The 23,068-nt window shown below is 47.8% G+C and overlaps 1 protein-coding gene across 2 annotated transcripts in view; it reads left to right on the top strand.

The window, feature by feature from the left end:
* The window catches only part of PLXNA4 (plexin A4), a 515,162-nt gene that overhangs the window by 239,444 nt on the left and 252,650 nt on the right, over positions 1-23,068 (top strand). For both annotated transcript variants that reach the window (XM_030960692.1, XM_030960691.1), the window contains exon 4: positions 17,996-18,127. In XM_030960692.1, the coding sequence (XP_030816552.1) occupies positions 17,996-18,127 (132 nt within the window). The remainder of the gene's footprint in view (positions 1-17,995; positions 18,128-23,068) is intronic.

The raw sequence follows: 23,068 nt of genomic DNA, 5'->3' as shown, positions 1-23,068 counted from the left end.
TTTGTGGAAGCCTTTTCAAGGCTTTCCTTGAAAAGGAGATGAAGGTTTGAGAAAGAAAGAGCAAATGGCAATTCCTATAAAAAGTCTGTTTTTCAGAGAATCCTCAATATTGTAGATGTTTCAAGCTGTTGTTTGGGTAAGGTCAGTGTGTACCTCAAAATGCACAGGGTTTTGCATATTATGTCTCCTTAACTCAGGATTTCAGTACAAAATACCCCAAACTTTGGGAATATGAAACACCTGCACTCTCGCACTCTGGCAGCGCTTCAAGGAAAAGGAGTCACTCCTATTTTGGAGGTTTAAAGTTCTTTTTTTTTAGCTGCAGTCACCAGCACACATGAATGTACTGCAGTCTCTGGTGCTGCTGGTGTGGGGTAACCTTGGAGAGAGAGCTGGGAGAGCTGGGGGTGCTCACCTGGAGCAGGGAAGGCTCCAGGGAGAGCTTCCAGCACATTGCAGGGCCTGCAGGGGCTCCAGGAGAGCTGCAGAGGGACTGGGGCCAAGGCCTGCAGGGACAGCACCCAGGGAATGGCTCCCACTGCCAGAGGGCAGGCATGGATGGCATCTTGGCAATGAGGAATTCCTGGCTGGGCTGGGATTGCCAGAGCAGCTGGGGCTGCCCCTGCATCCCTGCAATGCCCAAGGAAGGATTGGAGCACCCTGGGATACGGGAGGTGTCCCTGGAATGAGCTTGGAGGTCTCTTCCCACCCAAACTGCTCTGGGATTCTGGGATTTGGGACACTCAGAATCCATCCCGAGGGATTTTTATGGAAAATGGGGAGAGAAAAGAGAGGAGAAGGGAAGGGAGACCCTTCATGGTTTGCTGAGATTCCAAGTGAAGCCCCTGGGTCCATGAATGTCTTGGAGAGGAGAGGGATCCAATGTCAGGCTGGGAGAGCTGGGAATGTTTCCCTGGAGCAGGGAAGGCTCCAGGGAGAGCTTCCAGCACATTGCAGGGCCTGCAGGGGCTCCAGGAGAGCTGCAGAGGGACTGGGGCCAAGGCCTGCAGGGACAGCACCCAGGGAATGGCTTTAAACTGAAGGAGGGAGATTTAGATTAGATTAGATTAGATTAGATTAGATATTGGGAAGGAATTCCTGGTTGAGAGGGAGGTGAGGCCCTGGTACAGGGTTTTCAGAGAAGCTGTGGCTGCCCCTGGAAGTGTCCAAGGGCAGGTTGGATGGGGCTTGAAGCGCCCTGGCAATGGAACTGGATGAGATGAGATTTAATGTTCCTCCCAACCCAAAACACCCTGTGATTCCATGATTTGCTCCACCCCAAAGCTGCAGCTGATCATGGATACAACTGGCTGCTCTTAGGAGTGGTTCTGCTGAAGCCTTCAGTGCAGGGGGGGTTCAGCTCTGACACCCCTCACCTTCCAGCCCCTTTTTGCTGTGTCTGTGGTGTGGGAGGACCCTGCTGGGACACAGCCCATGCAAGGACAGAGCCAGGAGAGCCGTGTGAACGAGGGAAGGAGCAGCAGGGATGAAAGGAGCAGTAATTATGCATCTCAATGCCCTCCCTCCCCAGCAGCCCCCTCAGGTACATCTGATCCCAGAGCTTTTGTGTCCTGGCTGGCACTGGCTGTATTGATGCTGAACTCCTGACCTTGCTTTGTCTCCAGCCACGACCTGATGTCAGAGTGGCTTTGGGTCAGGTTTCAGCGCCCGGGTTACCCTGAGGTCCCAGAGGAAAGTGATCCCTCTGCTTGTGTGGGGGACATGATCCTGCTGTCCCTCCCTGCCCACGGGACAGAGGGGATGGCTGTGGAGACAGGAGGTGCTGCCCAGGCTCTTCTTCCATCACCTTCCCATCACCAGAGGTGTGGCTGAGCTTGCTGCATGCTCTCCTCCTTGATGGACATGTTCAAAATGGTGGGAAAATATCCAGTTTTGGGAACCCTGGTGCAGTGCTGTGATCGTCTTAGGGGAGCAGTTTTTTCCCAAATTCTGCTGTCCAAATGTGCCAGGAGAAGTTTAGGTTAGAAATCAGGAAAAAATTCCTCACTGAAAGAGTGATTGGGCACTGGAATTGTCTGCTCAGGGAGGAGCTGGAGTCACCTGTTGGAACCTTGGCTGCTGAGAATTGGAGATTTTGGTGACCCCCAGGAGAACCCTGCACTGACCTGAGGACATGGAGAAGCTTCCAGAATGGAATGATGGAACTGGGATTGTGGGTGTGCAGTTTGAACAGAAGTGTGTGATATCACAGCGGGGGAAACCCAGAGTTTAGGGGTTTAGAATACAGTAATAGATATAAAACAAGATGGAGGTTTTGGAGCAGTGCTGCTCCTTCTTCTTCACCTTCTTCTCCATGGTTTTGGGTGGTTTTGTGTAATTGGATAAAAAAATCCCCATTGTGGGCCATGGGTGGTTGGTTATTGGGTTAAAAGTGAAAATAATTTAGGTGTCATTTCTGAAAAGGCCTTGTAGAGAGAGAGATGGGGTTCCATTTTTAGTTTGTTATTGAATTGCTGCAAAACTCACAGTTTGTGAGAGTGTGACACAGATAAGAACTAATAAACATCTGAGTCCCAACAAAAAATATCATCTCACATATTTAATCCCAACCTTGGCAAAAAGAAGATGAACTCACCAACCTGCTGTCCCTCAATTCCTAATTATCCCAAAGGCAATCAGCAATTCTTGGAGTTCTGGCAGCTGAGAATTGGAGATTTCTGTGCTGCCAGGCACTGACCCCAAGAGAACACTGCATTGACCTGAGGCCTGGAGAAGCTTCCAGAATGGAATGATGGAACTGGGATTGTGGGTGTGCAGTTTGAACAGAAGTGTGTGATATCACAGGGGGGGAAACTCAGAGTTTAATGGTTTAGAATACAGGAATAGATATAAAGCAATTCTCCCCTAAACATGCCTTGTGCCTTGCCCTCTGTACCATGCAGCTCCTCAGGGCAGTTCCCAAATCCTTTGGAGTGCTCATGGAGGGCTCTGCTTCCTCCACGAGGCCATCATCTTCCCTCTCACACACCTGGCTTGGTGCTGGGTGTGCTTGGCTGAGAGGAAATCACTCCCTGCCGCTCTCAGCCCCTGCATTCCCATCTTTTGTTTCCCTCTGAACGGGAGCTTCACGCTGATGGTCCTGGTTGCTGATTTACTGACATTAAAAATGGGCCTGCCACACTGGTATTTTTAAATTCATTTGAATTAGTTTTGGATAATTCAATCAAGGGGCTTGAATACACTTCTGGTTGATTCTGATTGATGTGCCAGGAACCCCTGTCATTAAGGGTCTGGGGATATGTGCCATTCTTGCGCTATTGGAGGTAATAATTAAAATTATACAGTGATAGAGTTGATAAGGTTGGAAAACACCTCTAAGATCATGGAGTCCAACCTAAGACCACAACTAAATCATGTCCCTAAGGGCCACATCTACATGGCTTTTAAATCCCTGCAGGGATGGTGTCCCTGCCCATGGCAGGGGTTGGAATTGAGATGATCTTTGAGGTCACTTCCAACACAAACCAGTCTGTGATTCTCTGAATGGAGAGGACCAACAAATAATGTGGGGAAAAAAGCATGAGAGACATCCCTGGGTCGCTAATGAGGGAGCAGTGGGAGGTGAGAGGAGCTCTTGGGGAGACAAAGGCTTCAATGAGATCTTAGCTGAGGTTGGCTGGTGGAAGAGCTGGGGCTTGCTGGGCTCAGTGCTGCTCATTTGGGGCTGGATGGGGACAAAGGAGGTCTGTGCTGGGGCTGGGCTGCACAGAGTTGTGTCCTTGGCCAGGTGTCAGACACAAAATCAGAGGTAGATTGGTAGCGTCCTTCAGTCTATGGGAGGTGAATCGAAGAGGCCTCGTCCATTGTTTCAGTGCTGGATCAGTTTTCTGGCTGCTTTCAAGAGAGGGGAGAAAGGTCAAATGTGAAGTTTTGTCCCCAGATGGTGCTTCCCTTTTATCTGAGGCAATATTGGAAGATAAGCATTCGTTTTCTCTTTTTCTCTCCTCCTTCTATTTTCTGTGGATAAACATAGATTATGAAGGTTAAAAAAGCTTTGAGGGATGGTTTTTTTTATCTGATATTAAGTTCTTAATAGGTCACCTTGGCATTGAGGAGCCCAGGAGCTGAAAGAGTCAGCAACTGAATCACAATAACCTTTTTGCAGAGCACAGCCCTGTCAGTGGGGCTGGGGCCCAGAGATATGTGGGACCTCATTATCTCAACCTTAGCCCCAGGGGTGTCAGCAGACAAAAGGGGCTGGGGACAGCTTTTCTGCCAGGTTCCCCTTTCCCCTGGCCCTGGAGATAACCTGTCCCCATTTTGCTGACAGGAATTGTTCCCATGACACCCACCCAAACCCAGTGCTCTCAGCGAGGGAGTGAGGAAAGAGCTGCGGGTCCCAGATTTCTCTGTTTTCAGTGATGCACTCACAGCCCATCACTCTGCAATTCTGAAGCCATTTAGCACCAGCATCTGACACAAATATCAGTGCAAGAACAGCCAATCTCACTTGACCGGTGATATCATCTCTGGGATACGACTTTTGATTTTTTTATTTTTTTTTTAAGAGAAAGTGCCCAAATACTCAGCAAAGCAGGAGCTTTGGTCTGCCTCTCTTAAGTTTGAAAGGGAAATTGCAAATGTGTCTCTCTATCTCCAAGATTGAATGTGACAGGCTGTGATTGAGTTCGCTGCCCTCGCTGGCGCCTGGAGCTGCCCAGGGCCCTGCACCACCCGAGGTGGGGAAATGCCCCCCTTGGGATCAGATCCCCTGGGTTATCTATCCCAGGTCCTTTTGGAGGAATGCCTGTGGTCTCCACAGACTCTGCTGGGTGTGATAGGACAAAGGGTAATGGTTTTATCCTGAAGGATTGTTGATTTAGATGAGATATAAGGGAGTTTTTACAACTGGCTCGCGTTGTACAGAGAGCTGGTGGATGCACCTTCCCTGGAATCATTCAAGGCCAGGCTGCACGGGGCTCTGAGCAGCCTGATCCAGTTGGAGATGTCCCTGGCTGTTGAACCAGGTGCCCTTTAGAGGTGTCCCCTCCACCCCAAGCATTCCATGATTCTGTTTTTCTGTCATTTCAAGCCAGCGCACTCCTACGCTCATCTCTCCATCACCCCTTGGTGATCACATCCTCAAGCCAGGAGGATGATCCTGGATGATCCAGGTGTTTCTGGGTGCCTCCACACCCCCTGTTTTGCCTGCCTGGATAGCCTTTCACACTGCTGTGCTGACATGTGCCCTACTGCCCGCACATCCACGAGAATTCCTGCGTCTCCACTCCTGCCTCCCGTTGCCAAAGGGCAGCTGGCTCCCTCTCAAGTGCCACAGTGTGGTGAGGATCCGTGGGTGTCTCCAGGCTCTCCCTGTCTGGCCACACTCAAAGGACCCTTTGTGGTGCTGCCCTGCACCCCCTCCCCATGGCTCCCAACCCTTGGGGTCAGCGCGTTCCCGGCGGGATGAGCTCATCCCTGCGGGAGTCTGGTCCCTCAGCCCCGTGAACAGACACTTATAAAGGGCTTGCATTCATCATCCAGCCTGTCTTGTGGTGCATCTGTCTTCATTCCATCCCATATTATTCCCTGCCTTGGTTTTTGAGCTGTTCCACAGTAGGGTTTGTGCTCCAGGCCAGCTGTGTTGGGATCGTTGTGTCTGCTCAGTCCTGTTCACACACACTGGGTAAAATTTCTGAGGCAAAACTCTGAGTCTCTCTGATGTTGCAACTTGTCTGAATTATTTTTATCTAGGGTTTGAGCCCTGCTGAAGAGCTGACCAGATTTGAGGGAGCATTTTGGTTTCTGCAGCTTGCGAGCTGACACCCGTGCTTGTGACGGTTGTCACAAGGGTGTTTGGGGGTGAAGGAAGAGACGTAGATCTGGCTCCATGATCAGAAGGCTTGATTTATTATTTTATGATATATACATCTATTAAAACTATACTAAAAAGAAAAAGCAGGAGAGCTTTTCAGAAGCTGCCAACCTAAGAATAGAAAGTAAAGAATGATAACAAACCCCGCTCTCTCGGACACAGTCTGAGAAAGCTCTTAGTTCTGGATTGGCCATTATTTCTAAACATTCAAGATGGGCCAATCCAGACTGACCTGTTGCATTCCACAGCAGCAGATAACTTATTGTTTATGTCTGGTTCTGAACTTCTCAGTTTCAGCAGGAAAAATCCTGAGAGAGGATTTTTCATAAAAGAAATGTCTGTGACATGTGCTCTCACATGTAAAAATTTAATTTTCATACTTTTTTTTCATTGTTGTTCCCTTAATCCCAATCAGAACCACTGTGACCCAAAGTAGTCTCTTTATGAAGAGCCAGGAGTGATGGCAATAACAGCCATAAATATTTAAAAGTTAGCAAGTTCCCAAACTATTGGCCTTGTGAAAGAAATTCCACCAGTTTGGGAGAAACAGAAGCACCTGAGTGGCACTGAGGTGACCTTTGAAATTATCCACTGGGATCATAAATACAAGCATCCAGCAGCAGGACCCTCTGTGTGAGACCTGAACTTTACCTCTGGGAATGTCAAACAGAGAATCCTTACTTTCCATGAAGGACCTGGAGTGGCTCTGCAGAGCACCCATGGCAGGATTTGTGCCTGAGAATGACCCATGGATGAACAGACTGCTCTGTTGCCAGTGGGACTGAAATCCTGCAGAGCTTGGGAGGCAGACACAGAGCCTGGATGGGTTCCTGTGGGGCAGGAGCAGAGTTGTCCCACCCTTGTCCCTTCCACAGGATGGTCAGTGGTGGCATATCCTTCCCTGATGGAGTTTCATTCCCCCAAAGCACTCACTCAGCTGGACAGAGCTTGTAAGAGCCTGAGGCCAGAAATTTGGATGTTAAATCTGGTGGCTGGAGCATTCCAATGACCTCTTTATTTGGCCAGGCACAACTTGATGCAGACATTGTCCTTTAGAGATGCCGCTGATGCCAGCATGGAGTTTCCTAGGACACACCTGCGGGTCAACACCTTGAATACCCTCCTTTATTTTCCACTGATACAGGACAGAACACAGATTTCAGGCTAATATAGCTTTAATTTTAGGCTGCAGGGTTGGGGTGAGTGGAGAGCAAATGTCCAGGTGATGCCTTGAGAAGGCTGAGCTGGAACAGAGGCTGGGCAGAGTTCAGAATGAAGCAGGGATTTATGGAAAGGATCTCCTTCCACGGATCCACCTTGGGCAGCACAAGAGCCCAGCCAGGGCTGCACCCAAGATGAACCAAAATGGCCCCAAAATGCACGAGCGCTCCCGGGGTCTCTCCCTGGGATCAGTTCTGCTCCATTTGCATCTTGCAGTTCATTGTCCCATTCCAGCTTTAGCCCCTGCAGTCCCACCCTGCTTGTTTTTCTCTCTCCAGCCCACGGGGTTTGTGCTCTTGGGCTGAGATTTGGGTCATTTGTTGTGGTATTTGCTGGGTCCCCAGGATGAAGGAGGAAATGATGAATCTGACTCCATGTTCTTAGAAGGCTAATTTATTATTTTATGATATTATATTATATTAAAAATGCTATACTAAACTATACTAAAGAATACAGAAAGGATACAGACAGAAGGCTAAAAGATAACAATGAGAACTTGTGACTCTCTCCAGAGTCACAGTACAGCTTGGCACTGATTGGCCAATGAATCAAAACAATTCACATGAAACCAATGAAAAATCACCTGTTGGATAAACAATCTCCAACCACATTCCAAAGCAGCAAAACACAGGAGAAGCAAATGAGATAATATTGTTTTCCTTTTTCTCTGAGGCTTCTCAGCTTCCCAGGAGAAGAAATCTTGGTGAAGGGATTTTTCCAGAAAATATGACAGTGACAATTTGTCCTTGGTGCCCAGCTAGAGCAGGAATTGTTTTGTCTCCCTGCTCTGTGCAGAGAGCTCACCATCCCATAATATGAAGCCAAGACCCACACATTAAAGTGGCACAGAATGCGAAAAATAGAAAAGCTAAACCTGAGGCATCACAGAACAGAATGTGAAAAATATAAAAGCTAAACCTGAGGCACCACAGGGTCTGTGGGAAAAAGTGCACCCCAAATGTCTGGGTCTAGGGTGGCCACTGGCATCAGAGCCAGGAGCTGAGGAGGAGGAGGAGTAGGAACAGCAGGTTTGGAGCCCTTGCACTGATCACAGCCCTTGGTGGGGACTGGACTGCAGAGGCCTCACTCAGCCTGGTGCCATAGGTGAGTGCCAGCAGCCCGTAATGGATTGCCTGGCAGGGCTCAGAGCTGAACACGGATGCTTGGCAGGCCATTACCTTGAAAAATGAGCTGTGCCGAGCTTGCCTTGTGTTGTTACAAACTAATGATTTGCATTGATTAGCACACGGCTCATGAGTGTCTAATTTATCAATCAGGGAGCGCCGGGGGAGCGCGTGTAAACCACGCTCTCAAAAATGATGTCATCTGTCAAGGGGCTCCTGCATGCGAGAGCTGCACATACCTGACAGCTCTCCCTGCTGGGGGACAGGGACCTGCTCATGTCCTTCCCTTTCCTTCTGCTTCCAGCTCTGTTTCACTGTGGGGTGAGCCCTGCAGTTCAGGTACACTTCAAGCTGTAATTGTTAATTTTTATGGTGCTGGGAGCAGCAGTCAGATACCCGCTGTGTTAGGTGATGTCCAAGCTTGAAGAGAAAGTCATTGTTTGTAGGGGAGATAGAATATAAGAAAATAGTGTAGAAAGTAATCTTACTCCTAAGGAGCTGCAGCTGGGCCAATTATCAAAGATTAGGAACAGGCCTGACTTTAACAGGCCACAGCTGTAACCAGTGAGAAGAAGAGTGATATAAAAGAGTAGGTTGAGTTGTTGAGAAGGGAACTGGAGTCAGTTGGCTGCTTTGTGAAGGAGAAAGAGTCAGTGCTCTGAGGAGCTGCCCACAAGACCAAGAAGGTGAAAAACTTCTGTGATAGGAGACAACAGTGTGGAACCCCTGTGATAAGATGACAGCAATTCTTTCACTTTGTCTAATTTAATTCATAACTCCATTGCAGCCAGGTGTATGTCTTGCAATAAATGTTAGTGGGGATTTACAGTGGGATGGGACAGCAGTCCTGTGCTGTGGACTGGGAGCAGCAGTCAGAAACCCACTGTGTTAGGTGATGTCCAAGCCCAGAATGAAGGGCTTGAAGAGAAAGTCAGCAAAAAGGGGATCTCTGTCAGCTGGGAGTTTGTCTTCGGGCTTGAAGGACCCTCTGGCCCAAAGTAGCTGGCTTTAAGCTGATAAAAGGCATATTTAGATTGGATATTAAGGAGACATTCTTCCCTGTGAGGGTGGGCAGGCCCTGGCACGGGGAGCCCAGAGAAGGTGTGGCTGCCCCTGGATCCCTGGAAGTGTTCAAGGCTGGGCTGGATGGGGCTTGGAGCAACCTGGGATAGTCAGAGGTGTCCTTGCCCATAGCAGGGGGTGGAATGAGCTGAGCTTTAAGATCCTTTCCAATCAAAACCAGTCTATGATTTCAGTGGATCCCACTGTGCTGGATCTGTGTGAGACAGTGACCCACCATGGAACCACAACACCCAGGAGCTCTGTCAAGGTTTGGTGACCCACGTGTCTCCAGAAAACCAAGCAGATGCCCACCAGCATCTTGTCCCCTGTTTCTCTTGGGCCTCCTGCAGCAGGAGCCCTCTGCACTGGCTCTGCAGGGTGATCTCCTATCCAGCAGCCAGGCACAGCTGTGTTTGACCCAATTTTCCAGGATTACACCAGAGGTCAGTGGGTGACTCCAGTGCAGGGATTAAACCCTGTGGCCCTGCCCAGCGCAGGCCCTGTGCCCCCTGGCCTGGGGTGGGGATTACACTGCAGTGCCTGCAGATGATCAGGATTAGCCAGCAGTTATTCTAGGAAAGCTGTCTTCTTCAAAACCCTGTATTGCTGCTGGGAGAAAAGGCCCTGGGGGAGAGCTGAGGAAGAGCCATTCTCCCTGGCTGTTGATGTGCTGTAGGTGCAGCAAACAAGCCTTGTCTGCTGAGAACAAGATTTGTTCTGTGAGATTGGATTTGATGATCATGGAGGTCTTTTCCAACCTTAGTGATTCTGTCACATGAGACCTCCTGGACAAAGGAAATACAAGCCAGGAACCTGATGGGATTGCAAGGCCAACCTGCTTTGCTGTCCCTTCTGTTTTGTGGGGTGTACTTAGGGGCACCTAAATTTTTGGGAGAGTGACTTTTACCTGGGTGATAGTGATAGGATAAAGAGGAACTCTTTTAAACTAAAAGAGGAGAGATTTAGATTAGATATTAGGAGGAAATTCCTGATTGTGAGAATGGGGAGGCCCTGGCACAGGTTACCCAGAGAAGCTGTGGCTGCCCCTGGATCCCTGGCAGTGCCCAAGGCCAGGTTGGACAGGGCTTGGAGAAACCTGGGACAGTGGGAGATGTCCCTGCCCATGGCAGGAGGTGGAACTGGATTGTCTTTAAGGTAATTTCCCACCCAAACCATCCCATGACTCTCCTGTCCAGATGAACTCTCCCCTCTGCTCAGAGTGGCTCCTGTCATGACACTTTGGGTTCTGGAGAGCACTGAGAGCAGGAGCTTCAAGAACACTGTAAACACCAGGGTTTCCTGGTGTCCACATGGCTGGAGGTGCTCTGAGATCTGTGTTTGGATGGGCTGGCATGGTCCAGGCACACAGCACTTTAAAACATGTGTACAGGAGAAGAGAGAGAGCTGCTGACTGAGGCAGGAGTTAAGGATACCTCATGCCTTGCTTTTTCAATTAGTGTTTCTAAAGGCCTTTAGGATCGGTGGATAGACAGGGCTATTGAAATGCCATGTTTTATTAGGAATTGATCTCCTGTTAATAGGCTTTAGGCAAATTAGAACAGATTATTTTACTGGAAAAAGAAGGGAAATGGGCAGAACATGGAGTGTCACCAGCCCCTTCCTTGTCTTTGCTGAGATCAATAGAGCTCCATAATGAGACCTAAATCAATGGAAAAGCAGGAATAGGTGATCATCAGAAGGGCCTGACATGAACTCATGCACTGCCTGCTGTGTCCTTTCTCCCTCTCCATGCCAGGAACAGCAGCCAGCAGTCCTGGCATCCTCTGGGGAACATTAGGTTCATAAAACAGGGAGGAACTGCTATTGGAAAAGCAATGAAGTATTAGTGGCCCCTGTGCAGTCATAAGGCTCTGTCTGGGCCCTTCTCAGAGCAGCCTGGATTGATGTGCTGGGCTCCAGGGCTGCTTGGATCCCCTGGAAATGATGTTTGGAAATGGTGTTTGCAGATCCTTAATCCAATAGTGAGAAATGATGATGGTGATTTCAGTGAGATGCCCTGCAAGGAGGAGAGGCAGGGACAGCAAAGGAAGGCTGCCTCAGAGGACCAGCTTTGTCCTCCCACCTCTTGCTTTCCCTGCCCAAAACATTTTCCCTACTTTCCCAGGCAGTACCACAGTCACAGTCGCTCCCTTGCACCCTGGCAAATATAGCAGGGCCTGATTCCATGACCTGAAGGATTTTTCCCTTTGAAACCCACCCTTGCAATCTTCCTGGCAGCCCATTTAATCCCTTCCTTGTGGAACTGGGGCAATTTCATGGCTAAAAGAAGCCACCAGCGTGACTTGAGTGAGAGCGGCTGGAAGCACTGGGGCAGGAGGTGATGAATTCCCTGGAACTTCATCAGCCCAGGGGCTGCTGACGCCGCACAAAGAGCAGAGTGGTGGGGAGGGATGGCTTGGCCGAGCGTGCCATGGTTCACCAAGCTCCTCTTCTGCTTGGTTATTCCTTTAATTATTTGTAATGACTCTCATCCACCCAGCGTCTGCTCCTGCTGCCTGCCTGGCCGGTTGTGATTTGCTCCCCACCACGCTCCCAGCAGCTCTGGATGGTTTTAAAGTGCTTTATATAGAGATATTAATTAAAGGGGACCTTATTTTAACTGTGGTGGGCCGGGAGTGATGGTTTTAGAGGAGCAGGAAACAGCTGAGCCCAGTTGGCACAGTGGAAATGATCCTTTTTTTAAATTTTTCTGCCAGAGACCAGTCCAAGCTGCTTGGACAAATAAAATAGAAGTGAGGTTGTAGCAGGAGATTGGGTTAGGAGTGTGTTTCTGAAGTGAGTCTGAAGATAATTTTGAAAGGACACATTGCACTAGATCAGGCTCCAAGTCCCATCCAACCTGGCCTTGAACACTTCTTAGGATGGGACATAAAAAACCTCTCTGAGCAACCTGTGCCAGTGCCTTTTTCTTGAATAAACCAAAACTGGATGATGTTAACATGCTCCAAACACTGATTCAGTCTACAGGATCAGGCTTTGATGGGCCTGGAGTAAAGTACATCTGTGTGGATGGGTTTTAGCAGGAAATGTCACTTTATAGGAAAGCATAGAGGTGCTAACAGAGGTGTGTGGCCCTCTCTGAAGGCAGGTGTTTCTGTCACTGCTGAGCTTAAGGATATTTTCTGTTTTGCCACAATCATGATTTATCTTCCAACAGAGGCACCAAGTGCTTGCTGCCACCAATTCCTTTTGTCCCCCAATCCCACTGCTCTTTCCTTGACAATTTTTAGTCCATCCCCATGATTTGGAGAGGGTTATTATTGTGTCCCTCCCTTTGATAACTACGTGAGACCAACCTCTCTGTCCCTCTTAGAAGTGTGATTGAGGCATCTGCCACCAACTTGCTGGGGAAACTGTCCTCGAGCATCAGCCCCCTGTGGATCCCTCAGCAGCTGGGGAGGCCCAGATAAGGCTGAAAACCACCAGCCAAGTGATGGAAGGTATCTTTTACCTTCTTTCATCTACCAGACCCGTGGGCTGCTTGCCAGGGATGCCTGTGGGTGTAGCCATGGCCAGGGTGGGAGCTCAGAGAAGGCCAGAGCCTGTGTCTTTAAAGATTAATGGTGTTGTTTGCTCATTAAGGAGATCGTTTTGAAGCCAGAACATTCGAGTGCAAGCATCTGTTTGCTACTGGGAGAGGATATTTATTGTCTGATACTTCAATGGATGTAAATAAACAGCCAGCCCTAGATAATGTTCAGACAAACAAACAAACAGCTGCCAGAATGGGTCCCTTGGTAGTTGACCTTCGGGAAGCATCACGCTGATGTTTTAATAGCAGCCAAGCCCAGTGAGTGAAGCCTTCCAGGAAGAAACAGGATTAATGTGCAGCCTGAGAGTGCTGGGAGCCTCCCACATGTCTTGGGTTAAAGGAGGACAAGGGAGCTGAGCTGAGCATCTGGGGCTCTGAGGGGCGGGCATGTCCAGGACAGACATTCAGGGAGGGGGACGCAGGTGGATGATCCTGTTGTGGAGGTGATAGGGGTGTTTGGATTGTGGGTTTGTGGTGGACTGGGCATTTTAAGACTCACACGTGGTCCTGGAGCCCCCTCTGTCATTTGTCCCACTCACTCTTGCCCTGCTGAAGAGCTCATGGTTCACAGGCAGCTCCCAGAAGCGATCCCAACTGGACTGTTAGCCAGGTTCTCATCTCCCACAGCTCCCAGAAAACATCTTGGAATATGGGAATGCCCATCATTCAGATGCCAGCACCCCAGCTCCAGGTGGGGCTTGGGGCTGGTGCCAGCAGAGAAGAGCAGGAGCAGAGGGAATGGGTGGTACGTTCTTCAAATTCCCTGCAGCTGGAAACTTGTGTTTCCAAGCAGAGATTGCGTCTGGGTCACTGAGTTTAGTGGTGATCACCTGCAGGCTTTGATGGGAATCCCAACTGGACTGTTAGCCAGGTTCTCATCCCACAGCCCCCAGAAAACATCTTGAATATGGGAATGCCCATCATTCAGTCAGAAGAAAACTCCATCCATGCCAGCACCCCAGCTCCAGGAGCTCATGGTTCACATGCAGCTCCCAGAAGCGATCCCAACTGCACTGTTAACCAGGTTCTCATCTCCCACAGCCCCCAAAAACATCTTGAATACGGGAATGCCCATCATTCAGTCAGAAGAAAATTCTGTCTATGCCAGCACCCCAGCTCCAGGTGGGGCTTGGGGCTGGTGCTAGCAGAGAAGAGCAGGGGCAATGGGTGGTGCGTTCTTCAAATTCCCTGCAGCTGTAAACTTGTGTTTCCAAGCAGAGATTGCGTCTGGGTCACTGAGTTTAGTGGTGATCACCTGCAGGCTTTGATGAGAATCTTCCCATTTTTCCTTCACAGACTCTCTGATTTTTCACCAGCCCAAGTGCCCTGGTTCTAGCAGGAGGCTTGGAGCCAGGAATAAATCTCTAAGAGAAATCCCAGTTGTGTTGTCTAGTGCTCAGGACTGTGAAGAATGTGCATGGAAGGTAGAGATCCTCAGGACTCTGTGCCTGGGGTCCAACATAAGAAAGAGAGTGTTTAAGACAGGTAAAGGGATGGTTGGAGTTAGGGGCTACACTTCTGGCTGCAGTCTCCAATAATCACCTCACTGCTGGCACAGGGCTCTCACAGGCTGTGCAGCATGGGTTGGTGTCTGCCAGATTTTCTGGCCTTTTTCTGAATTTTCCTTTTTATTAGGTACTAGATTTAATGGAGAGAAGGCTTTCTGCATGTAGAGCTGTTGGGCTGTGGGTGTGTGACACGTGTGTGTGTGTGTTTGCACATGTACAGCACGACGAGCCCTGTCCCTCCTTCCCTCCCTCCCCCTCTGCCAAATAATGACTTTTCAGGCTATTAGGCCAGCAATAGCTGTTAAATCACTTCCGAGTAGCTCTGCATTCCTGGTGTGAAGCCTCTGCAATCTTTTACCTGCACCAAATGCACAGGGGAGATCCCTGGGGGCTGCGCCTCCTGTCTCCATGGTTTGTTAACTCCTCTCCAGCCTGCCTCTTCCATCTCCGTGCTCTTTCCCCTCTAATGGGGCCTGGCAAAGGCTGAGGACAGCGACTGAGCCCTGGGGTGATAATTGGCTGTTTACATATCTGGCAGCCTGCAGATCTGACCACGGTGGCGCTGGAAAATCAAGGTCAAAGTGGAGATGTGAGGTTTGTTTAGCACAGGGATCAGCAGAGAGCGAGGATGCTGTGACAGGAATGAGAAGCCACGAGGGATTGAGGGGAGGCAGAGTGGAGACAGCAGAAAAAGCTCCCTGAGAGGGAGAACTTGGAGCTGGAAAGCCTCAGAGGGAAAGAGGAAAGGCTCCTGCTCTGGGGGTATTTGGTGTGTTTGGAGCAGAGCCCCAACAGGGAGCCTCCTGTGCTACTCAGCCTGCAGCTCCTCCTGCCTGCTTCCTTTCCCCTGCCTGGCCTAAGGAGAATGACTCAACCCAAGCCTCTTGGCATCTTTGCCCTTGACCTCATGGATGATTTCCATCAGGGTCCATTTTCAAGAAGGAGGAACTCAGAGGAGCTGAATTTCCCTGTGAGGGGCCACAGAAATGAGCAATGCCCCTGCTCCCAGGCAGCCAGATCTGGTGGGAGTCAGGGATGTTCAGTGCTGGGGTTTAGGCTCTGAATTCTTTGTGTGTCAGTGATATTCAGCGCTGGGCTTCAGCCCCTCAATTCCCTGTGTTTCAGTGATGTTCAATGCTGGGCTTCAGACCCTGAATTTTTTGTTTCAGGGATGTTCAGTGCTGGGCTTCAGACTCTGAATTCTTTGTGTGTCAGTGATGTTCAATGCTGGGCTTCAGACTCTGAATTCTTCATGTTTCAGGAAAGTTCAGTGCTGGGCTTTACGCCCTGAATTCTTTGTGTTTCAGTGATGTTCAGTGCTGGGATTCAGTCCCTGACACCTTGGTGCATCAGGGATGCTCAGTGCTGGGCTCGATGCCCTGACCTCTGTGTGTGCTGATGTTGGACGTGTGTTGCTCTCATCAGCAGCTCCATCAAGATGACAAATTAACTGCAAATCCTCCGCTGTCATTGGAGCAGCCCAGCAGCCAAGGCCAGCACGTGCTCCCACTTCTGGGGAGTCTGATGGATAACAGTAGGATCTGAGCATCCCTGAGCACCCTCCACACCCTTTGCTGGCACAGAGAGCCCCTCTAAGTCCTTTCTGCTTCATTTTCCTTATCTTTCCTGGGGAAATAATATTCCTTTGCTGTCCCACAGCAGGTGAGTAGATCAAGGAAGGACAAAGATAACAATCTGTATATCACTGCTGTCCTTTACTCATACAGACTTTCCAGACCCTTTATCATTCCCTCTGCTCCCTTCTCTTTGACTTTCCAATGCAGAAGATGATTCAGGCTCAGTTTCTTGGCTGAGAGGTTGATGCAGAAGGAGCAAGCTCAAGGGCTGTGCCAGGGAATAGTGGGAACAGGTCTTGACACCATAAGTTCTCCACAGCTTGTTATTTCCCTTGGATGGGAAGGGTGCTTTTTGCTCAGCTACCCAGCTGCAGGCTGGGAATCTTTGGTCAGGAAGGAATGGAGATTATAGTGTGGGGCAGGAGGAAGATCTCCTACAACTTTGTTTCTTTTAGGGAAAGGTGCTGTGGTGTTTGTGTTGCTGCAGGATGGAATATTTTCAGGCAATGAAAGGCAACACAGGGGGAACAGAGGGAGATAAGGAATGTGGAAACATGAAACATGTTTCATGAAACATGAAGCATGTGGAAACATGAAACTCTGAAACATGACTGTGGGGTTTGCTGCTGTACAGATCTTCACAAGGTTCAGGAGAACTCCTGAGAACAGCTGTTTTATCATGACTTGCTCTATATTGGAAGGAATTGCAAACCTTCTCCAGCTGCTTTTGAGCCCAGACTCTAGAAATTGTTTTTAAGCAGGCAAAGAAAAGTCTGTAATTTTCTGCATTTGCTTCTGCATCACTGCATCACTGTCAGGGACAGACTGGGACTGTGTCTGGTTCCTCCTCATAATCCCAGTTATTGATGTCCCTAAGTGACACCCTGTTATGAGAGGTGTCTGGAATCATAAGGTGCCACACTGGTGCAGGACTGATTTCAATACCTGATATATGCAATCAGCAAGAGAAATAGTCTGTGTTGCACTGAACGCTCTGCAATAATAAATTGCCCCCTGGAACATTAGCAATAAGAGCAATAATATTATCTGAGTGGCATTCCAGTGAGTCACTCCTGCAGATTTGTGTGGTTTTTTATCTTCTGCTCATCACCACCACAGATCTTTCCCTCATTGCCATCATTTTGAACGTCGTGGATTTGTCCAGGTGGTGACAGGAGGACAATGACAGTGCCAGATAAAAGCCAGCAGGCTCTGCATTGTTCTTACAGTGCTCTTGTGTCGATGGGACCAGCAGAAGTGATGAAATCTGCTTTGTCCTTTTGGTGGGTAGGCTGGGAAAAGTTCACTTTTTGTTGACAGTTGTTGTCTGAAAGACCTGGGGCACAATGCATTTGTCCAGTGATTATTTTGTATATATATATTGTATTTTTATTTATTTATTTATATATATACATATCTATATATATACATATGTAATATATATATGTATATATATAGATAGATATGTATATATAGAAATAAATATACAATATATTCTATATTATATATTGTATTAAAATATATATAAATACAATATATTATATATTGTACTACAATATATAATATATATATAATATATATCTACAGGTATATACATATATTTTTGATAATATATAATAGATGCATATAGTATAATGTGTATATATCATATATAATGTATAATTATGTCTAAAAATAAAGATATAAAATATAAAAAGTATAACTAATATAAATATAATTAAACATATAACTACAAACATAAATAAACATGAATAAACATATGAATATAAATTTAAAAATAAATATGTAAATATATAAAATATATAAATATATATATAAAGGGTTTTTTTGTATATATTATAAGCAGATATACATTACTGTGAGGATAGTGAGAGAGAAGGTTTCCCAGAGAAGCTGTGGCTGTCCCTGGATCCCTGGCAGTGTCCGGGTTGGACAGGGCTTGGAGCAACCTGTGATGGAGGAAGCTGTCCCTGCCCATGGCAGGAGGTTGGAATGAGATGGTCTTTAAGGTTCATTTCAACACAAATCATTTTGTGGTTCTTTAATTATTTGTTTTCAGTGGAAGGAGGGAAAAATCCTCATGTTCTCCCTCTGTTCTTGTTGTTGCTGCACAGATCCGTGTGGATGGCACCGCCAAGAACACGCTGGAGTACGAGATCGTGCAGGTGGTGGACACTGGCCCCATCCTCCGGGACATGGCCTTCTCCATGGACCATGAGCACCTCTACATCATGTCTGAGAAGCAGGTAAGAAACTCCTGCAGCCCAGGGTGCTTTATAGACCTTTCAGCTCCATCCTGCTGTGGACATCAGGCTGCTCATGATTTCTGCCAGCGACCACACTTCCCACAAGGATGGGCTCTGTTGTCGATCTCAGGGTTTTTATGCCATAAACCCGTGGCATTTACATACTCCTGTAATATTGAAGGGCCAGGGGCACAGAACTCAAGGGGCAGGAACCACCCCTAGAGTTGTTTTGTCCTGCTGGCTGCTGGACAAGGAGTTGCTGCTGCATTGTTCTCCATTCCCACCCAAACTGTGGCTGCATCTGCCACAGACACAGGAAGGTGTAGCACTGAATGATTTGGCTCTAACTGGAGTTTTTGGAGAGGCTGGAGCTTCTTTGGGACACTGGGCAGGAGTGCAGGACTCTGCCAGCCAGGGTGTAGGCCAAGTTTAGTGTGGTGTTCCTGTTATGTTGTCAGCATTGTGATTGAAAATGCTGGCAGCCAGATCCCAGGGAAGGAATCTGGGTATTCAGCATGGAATCCTGGCTGATTTCAGTGGAATTCATGGCCTTGGGAAGTTTGCTGCTTGGGGTGGGAGGAGGAGATACTTTTACATGAAGAACTCACTGTTTATACTTAGTCCTGTGGGTGTGCAGGATTACTTGAGCTATCATACCTGGCTGATTCACAGATGCTCGTGAGAAGCTTTAAATCCACAAAAAGAATGGGAGCAATGAGGGGTTGTGGTGGGTGATGGCAGTTGTTGTCCTGCAGTGGAGGCCAGCAGTCTGAGTGGGACTTGTTCACCCATACATGTTCAATGATTTATTAAACAAGTATTGCTGGTTATATTTTTAATCTACAAGTGCCATTTCTTCCTCCTGCACCACTTAAAATCAAGTGTTTTGTGATGTTTCCAACCATTTCCCTCTACTGTACATATTTATACCTGAAATTTGGTGTGAGGAGGGGAGCAACTCTGTAAATTCCTCCTGATTAAAGAGGCTGAGAGATACCATAACTCAGGAGAAAGGACAGGATGACAGAGATGGGATTCATTCTCATCTGCTCCATGCTGGGCAAGGATGGGATTTTGCTTCCAGTCCTGAAGAGAAAAGAAGTTCCAGTCACTTTTTGGGATGGGGTGAGAAGCTGGAGGCAGGTGATGCCTGAGCTCCTGTAAGATTTTCAGCATGACACCATTCCTTTCCTCATCTTTTTGCTGTCTGGGCCCTTTCTTTTTCCTTCTGCACAGAGCGGGGCTCCTTGAGGGCCAAAGCCCTGGAGCAGAACAATGAATGCACCAATAACCAACGCAGGGTTTTCAGGTGTGCTCAGTGTCCTCTTTGTGCAGCCCCACCTGAGGTCACTTCAGATGTCAGAACTCAGGACATTGCTCTGGCTGCCCTGGGTGATTCCAGACCCTGGCAGGGGATCAGAGACCTTGGCACAGAGTCACAAACACCTGTGCCTTTGATTTTAGCCCATGGAAACAATTACCAACTTTGTGTGAGGAGTTACGAGCCGCTGAGTTTGAGTAGAACGATAGTGAATTTGTCACAGGGTGAAAAAGTAGAATTTTGGGGATTTAGAATGGGGGTTCAAGAGGCAAGATGGAGGAATCTGGGCGTGTCCTGTCCTCCTTCTCCTTGTCCTCCGTCTTCTGCTGTGATGGTGACACTTCTGGATTGGTTTAGGGTAGAGACAGACTGTGTAACATAGGTGATAGGTACTGGAAAATTATTGTAAATAAAGCACAGGTAGTTCTTGGTATAAAAAGCCAACACCACCCCAAGGGCAGGGACTATGCCACAACTCGACCTGCTGGACAGATCTCAGCAGGTCAGAGAAAGAATGGAATAGATAAGAGCAAATAAACAATCTTGACAAGCTGAACCGAGGAATCTCAATGACTTCTTCGGTCACACGGCTGAGAAAAAAGACTTTTAATACCTTGGGGGTCATTTCAGCCACAGAAACCTGAGACTCAGACACCACTGCTGCCTTTGCCCAGCCTTTCAGATTTACAGACACTCCCAGGGGCTGTCTCAAACCTCTGGGAGAAAGGGCAGTGGGACAGCAACCTTCTTTCCCTCACATCCTTAAAACATGAAATCTGGAACAAGAAGAACAATTTGTTTTTCCTCCAGAAACTTCCAAAAACTTGTTCTTGCTGGTCCATTGACTACCTGCACTTCCCTGACTATGACAGCACAAGCAGGTTCATTTTGGGCTTGGCTGTTCCAGATCACAAGTCAAAGCTGGTGTTTTTGGGACCCCAAGCCCTGTAGAGAGCTCTTGGCACCTTAGTTAAGGTGTTTAGGGCATGGGTTGGACTTGATGATCTGAAAGGTCTCTTCCAACCCAGTTATTCTGTGATTCTGTGAGCTCTGAGCCCCCTGTGATTTATCAATCATCTCCTCCCACCCATCTCTGACGCCCATGGGTGTCTCTATGAGAGATGCTGGTGAAAAAGGCAGTGGCTGTTGTTATTTAAAATCTGATGTGAGCCTGTGAAACACTCAGCACTACATAAGCCTTTGCCCAAATCTGATTTGATCTGAGGCAAGCGATGTGAGTGACAGCGCTGCCATCTCAGCAGTGCAGTCACTACCTGTGTGCTCATGACAGAACACACTTTAATGCTGGAATAAATTAACATTTGGAGAGCCTCAGTGAGTGGGTGCAGGGGTTTGCCTTTGCTGGAGGCAGGATTATGGAGAGGCTGCCCTTGGGGAGCAAATATCCCACCCACTCTACAAGCCATGAACAGATCTTTTATAAAAGGGTGAAATCTGACTTATCAGAGGTTTTCACTGCCCACAGTGGTATTGGGGGATCTGTGGAGATGAGGGACAGGGGGGGTGATGACTTAACCTGACCTTGTTTTAAGATAGACAGGCACCAGGGCTTGTGCTATCCCTGGGGAAGGAGGAGGTTTCTCCTTGTTTTGTTTTTTTTATTTTCCTCAGCTCAGCCCTGTCTGTGCCCCAGAGATAAGAGTGGTTCTGTTATTACCTGTGCAGTTATTAAAAGCTGTTTTCGTTGAATCATTGAATCATTAAAGTTGGAAAAGGCCTCTAAGATGACCAAGTCCAACCTTTGACCAAATACTCCTGTGCTCACTGAACCATGTCATGAAGTGCCACTTCTACTTGTGCTTTGAACACTTCCAGAGATGGTGAGCCCACCACTGCCTTGGGCCTCTTCTGTGACCGTGTTCACAGGGGTTTTTGGATGAGGGAAGAGACGAGGATCTGACTCCATGTTTCAGAAGGCTGATTTATTATTTTATGATATATATTATATAAAAAGTATACTAAAAGAATAGAAGAAAGGATTTCATCAGAAGGCTGGTTAAGAATAGAATAAGAAGGAATGATAACAAAAGCTTCTGTCTTTGACTCTCTGTCCGAACCAGCTGACTGTGATTGGCCATTAATTAGAAACAACCACATGAGACCAATCACAGATCCATCTGTTGCATTCCACAGCAGCAGATAATCATTGTTTACATTTTGTTCCTGAGGCCTCTGAGCTTCTCAGAAGGAAAAATCCTAAAGAAAGGATTTTTCATAAAAGATGTCAGCGACACTCTTCCACTGTCAACCAGTGCCTCTTCCAATTCTAACCACTCTTTCACTGATGAAATTTTTTCCTAATATCCAACCTGAGCCTGCCCTAGTGCAGCTTGAGGCCATTTGCTCTTGTCCTGTTTGTGGTTACCTGGGAGAAGACACAGACCCCACCTCACCACAATCTCTTTTCAGGGAGTTGTGAGGAGCAATGAGGTCCTCAGTGACTGTAAGAGCCGAAAATGAGGGATGTGGGACTCAGGGGCTCTCCAAAATGCAGTTTATTGTATCCAAAATGTAGTTTATTGTATCCAAGGTGTCACAGCAGCCCAGGCTGGTGGGTGACAGAGCTGTGCCCACAGCTGTCAGCTCCAGCTGCAGGCAGCCCTGGAGACCCTTTGGTTTTGGTTACAGTGCATTATTTACTTTTCTTTGCTGAGCATCTTAATGCAGCAGAACCAATCTATACCTGAACTATTATCTATAGCCTATCATAAGTACTGTAATTACCACATTCATGTTACTGTTCTCCAATCACTAAAAGTTAGTACATTACAGTTTAAGCTAGAAGTTGTTTTTCAGTTTTCTTGCAGTGGAAAATTCTGAGACCTTTTTTCTACTTGCACCATTTGCTGCCTTGTTTGCCTGTGCTACCTTTGTGCTTGGTAGAAACATCTTCTTGTTTGGGGTGGGTTTATCCTTTGTTCTAAGCCATAAAAACCCATTCTAACTAACACACCCTTTGCCTCCTTGGTTATCCAGTGAGACTGGCTCAGCAATTCTTTTCTTCTAGATCAAAACTTGCTTTCATTTTTATTCCTTCATCAGACTCCACATTTAAAAATCGTTCTGCTAAGCACACATATCTGTGAGACCTTCTTTCAAACTTTCATCCTTCCCAACAACTGACCCTCCTTTTCTCCAGGCTAAACAGCTCCAGCTCTCTCAGCCACTCCTCACAGGGCTCATGCTCCAAACCTTATGGTTTTGCCAGACTTGGCTCCATCTCTCACAAGAATGGAAGACCCTGTGACAAAGCCAATTTCTCCAGCTTGTCCCAGTCTGGCCATCCCAATTAAAGAACATCCCTTTAACCTGGGACACCTAAAAAAGAGCTGTCACTAAATCTGGATACAAGGAATGTCTTTCTCATGCTGCCAAAACAATCCCCTGGCCTTTTTAAGGTCAACTTCTGCATGGGAGAGTTTTCCCCAGGGACCCTGGGGGTCCTTGGTTTGCACATGGGGGTTTTCCTCTGGAGCTGAACTCCCTGGGCTCCAAGGCAGATGGAACCCAGCTCAGCCTTGTGGTCTGTGGCTGAAACAAACCCTGCCTTGCTGTTCCTGTGGGCACTGAGAGGTGACAAGCAGCCTTGCCCACTCGAT

Source organism: Camarhynchus parvulus, chromosome 1A (genome assembly GCF_901933205.1).
Source record: "Camarhynchus parvulus chromosome 1A, STF_HiC, whole genome shotgun sequence".
Lineage (NCBI taxonomy): Eukaryota > Metazoa > Chordata > Aves > Passeriformes > Thraupidae > Camarhynchus > Camarhynchus parvulus.
Note: the sequence above shows the minus strand (reverse complement) of the source record. Positions and strands in the feature narration are given on the sequence as shown.